At 41.0% G+C, this 3,098-nt stretch overlaps 1 protein-coding gene across 1 annotated transcript; it reads right to left on the minus strand.

Annotated features, from left to right (window-relative positions):
* Positions 1–431: 431 nt before the first annotated feature.
* On the minus strand, positions 432–1,531 carry LOC114361958 (craniofacial development protein 2-like; the record flags this gene model as incomplete). Its single annotated transcript, XM_028317195.1, has 1 exon — positions 432–1,531. A coding segment is annotated over exon 1 (1,095 nt), but the record flags the coding sequence as incomplete, so codon positions are not given.
* Between the last annotated feature and the right edge of the window lie 1,567 nt (positions 1,532–3,098).

A 3,098-nucleotide genomic window follows, 5' to 3' on the forward strand; every position in this document is an offset into this window, starting at 1 on the left:
AGTGCCTTTGATTTAAATACTTTTTATTTTTACAAGTGTTTGAAAACTCCATGTCAGATTGTGTTCAATGTCGAGTGAAATCTCAAATTGAAATGTCTCAATCTCAATGAGGAGACTCTGTATTTATTCCTAGAATTCCCCTAACACCGTCAAATTGCCCTTTCGAATTCAAGACAGTGCAGTTTCCCATCAGTCTGCTTCGTAATGACTATAAACAAAGCTCAAAGTCAAACTCTAGGGACCTCTGATTAAACTCCCATGAGTGCACAGAGGTAAGCAGATAACCGCGTGTTATGCTCATAGTAATTTTCGATACAGAACCCCGTACATACGTCATACATATTATAGAAGGAAAACACCCAGACCAATACAAACAAATATGTTTCTGCAATTTTAGTATGATATTTTTATTTATTAATAAACAAAGAGACTGATAGTTTTTGCGGTTTATTTTTACGTCGTGGTCTAAAAAATTTCGACCCGACCGCTTGGACAGTTTCTACGAACCTGTTATTTATCTCGTCCACTGACTCGCAATTTTCCAGGCATGCAAAGCGATTCGACAACTCGAGCTGAAAGCTCTCGGGGCAGTGAATATGAGCATTAGAGGGGCGGAGCGTAGACTTCATCAAACGGGACCTCTCCAGCTTGACGTTAATGTTTAGTATGCCTCTGACTATCCGGTGATCACTACCGGTTTTCACCCTGTTGATCACGGAGACATCGCTAAACATTCGTCGCTTTGTGGTCATAATGAAGTCGATCTCATTTCTCGTGGAACCATCGGGACTCATCCAGGTCCACTTCCTGTGAGGCGGCTTCTGAAAGAAGGAGTTCATCGCATAGAGATTCTCCTTTTCCAGGAACTCGGCCAGCCTCTGTCCCCTGGGGTTCCGTCGCCCATATCCATATTGCCCCACTCTCAGCTCATCATCACCTCGCATGCCCAGTTTAGCGTTGAAGTCCCCCATAACGACATTGAAGTGGGTTTTAGTTGCATGTATGGCCCTACTTATGTCCTCATACATAGCTTCCACTTCTTCATCTGGGTGTGTAGAGGTCGGTGCGTATACCTGGATTACCTTCAACGAGTACCTTTTGGATACTCTGAGTATCAGGTATGCAACCCTGCTCGACACACTTCCGATGGTAATGATGTTGTTAATGAGGGACTTGTGGACGAGAAACCCGACACCACCTTGGGACAGTTGTTCGCCCTCCCGGTAGTAAAGCAGGTTGCCGGATTTCAGGGTTATCGTGTCCTCGCCCTCTCGTCGGACTTCCGATAGCCCTATAATGCTCCATCGCAACCTACTTAATTCATCTTCCAGCTCTATAATCTTTTCGTCGGACCTCAGGGTGCGGATGTTGTGTGTTACGAGGGCCAGTTGTCGTTTGTGGTGGTAGCTATTCCTCCTCCGGGGATTCTTAGCACCCCCCGCCCCGTCGTCACCCCAACCGCTACCGTAGTCAGGAACAACGGGGCTGCCGGAGACTGGGGGCCTGGTTTTAGCTCTGCCGTTCATCAGGGGGGGGGAGTTGCCAGTACTCGCAGTTTTTTATAAGGTTTCGCACCTAGACGCTGCTGCCCATCTCGTGCTACAGGATTTAGTCGCCTCTTACGACACGCCTCCTGTTGGCGGTGGGGAATGGTATTCTTTACGGCCGTCCCCACACGGCACCCCGTACATACGTCATACATATTATAGAAAGAAAACACCCAGACCAATACAAACAATTAATATGTTTCTGCAATTTTAGTATGATATTTTTATTTATTAATAAACAAAGAGACTGAACAAAACTGATGCGTACCTATACTGATTAATGTTATTAACCACATGCAAAGCTTCGTGAATTGCAACAACTATAATTAAATTTACTATCCAAGCTCTAATAATCGCTACTAAGAGTAACTTCCAGAAGGTCGGGGGACGCCACGGCCACTTTGAACAGTGTTTACTTCTGCAGTTATATTTTATATTTATTCGATTCTAGAATATATTCCCAAAAAGTCTGAAAGGTGTTTTAATTTGTATCACTTGGATATGATTTCTATTAGAAAGTGTTGTGAGTGTGACGCTTGAAGGGAAGGAAGTCAACCTAACCTAACCAACTGCGTATTTCTATACTGTGTAGCTGGAAATTGTGGCGGGAGCTCTTTGACGCGCTGTTTTCGGCGAAGAATTGCGCGCGCAGATTTTGACAGCGCGAAATACCTACTTTAGATGAAATACCAAGCCTTAAACAGCGCGAAATACCTACTTTAGATGAAATACCAAGCCTTAAGTATGTGTAGATTTGTACCTATATTGTACCAAAGGTGTGTTTGTGCATGAAAGTAGGTAAAGTAGGTAGATAGTAACAGACTTAACGATATTATCATTCGATATCCTGGTATCTAATCAAAAAGCTATTGATGCAAATACCCCTAATCCCAATATTTTCCAAATGATCAAATTCATGATCTACTCCGTCCATTAAAAGACTAAATAATAGTTTCAGCGAAAAAATCACTACTATTCGAACGGACACAATAGTTTATCGGTCAGTTAAAAAATAATCGCTTTTCGCTAACTCAAATAGCAGCAGCAATTTTAAATGTAAATATGTAACGAGCATTTGGTCAGATTTATTTGACATTGCATGCTTGCGGATTTATTTTATTCATGCATGAATTATGATTTTACCGATGGACATTATTTTCCAATGAATTTAATTTTTATAATTTATTGAAAAAATCCTGGCCTCCTAGAAAATCCTGACCGAAAAAATAAAAAAGAAGATATAGGAAAATGAAAAAAAAAAAAATAGAATGTTATTAATTTTTTCTTTTGTTTCAAATACCCATTGATTTGAGATCCTGGCATTTGCTGGCAACAATAATCGCTAAGATTAAAACCTCATGGGAACGTCATCAAGCTTCATAGTTTTTAAATCTTCAAAAATATCACGAGTTTTTTTGCAAGTTGAACGTCTTCACCAAATGGAAGCCCACTTTCAAACCAGGGTTGTACAGATTTTATTTAAAAATGCTATGTCGAGGTAAATAACTAAGTATTTTACCTTCTTTATCACACGATTCCAGTACTTCATTG

The sequence above is a fragment of the Ostrinia furnacalis genome, unplaced genomic scaffold (assembly GCF_004193835.3).
Source record: "Ostrinia furnacalis isolate ACB-3 unplaced genomic scaffold, ASM419383v2 OfSCF0387, whole genome shotgun sequence".
Lineage (NCBI taxonomy): Eukaryota > Metazoa > Arthropoda > Insecta > Lepidoptera > Crambidae > Ostrinia > Ostrinia furnacalis.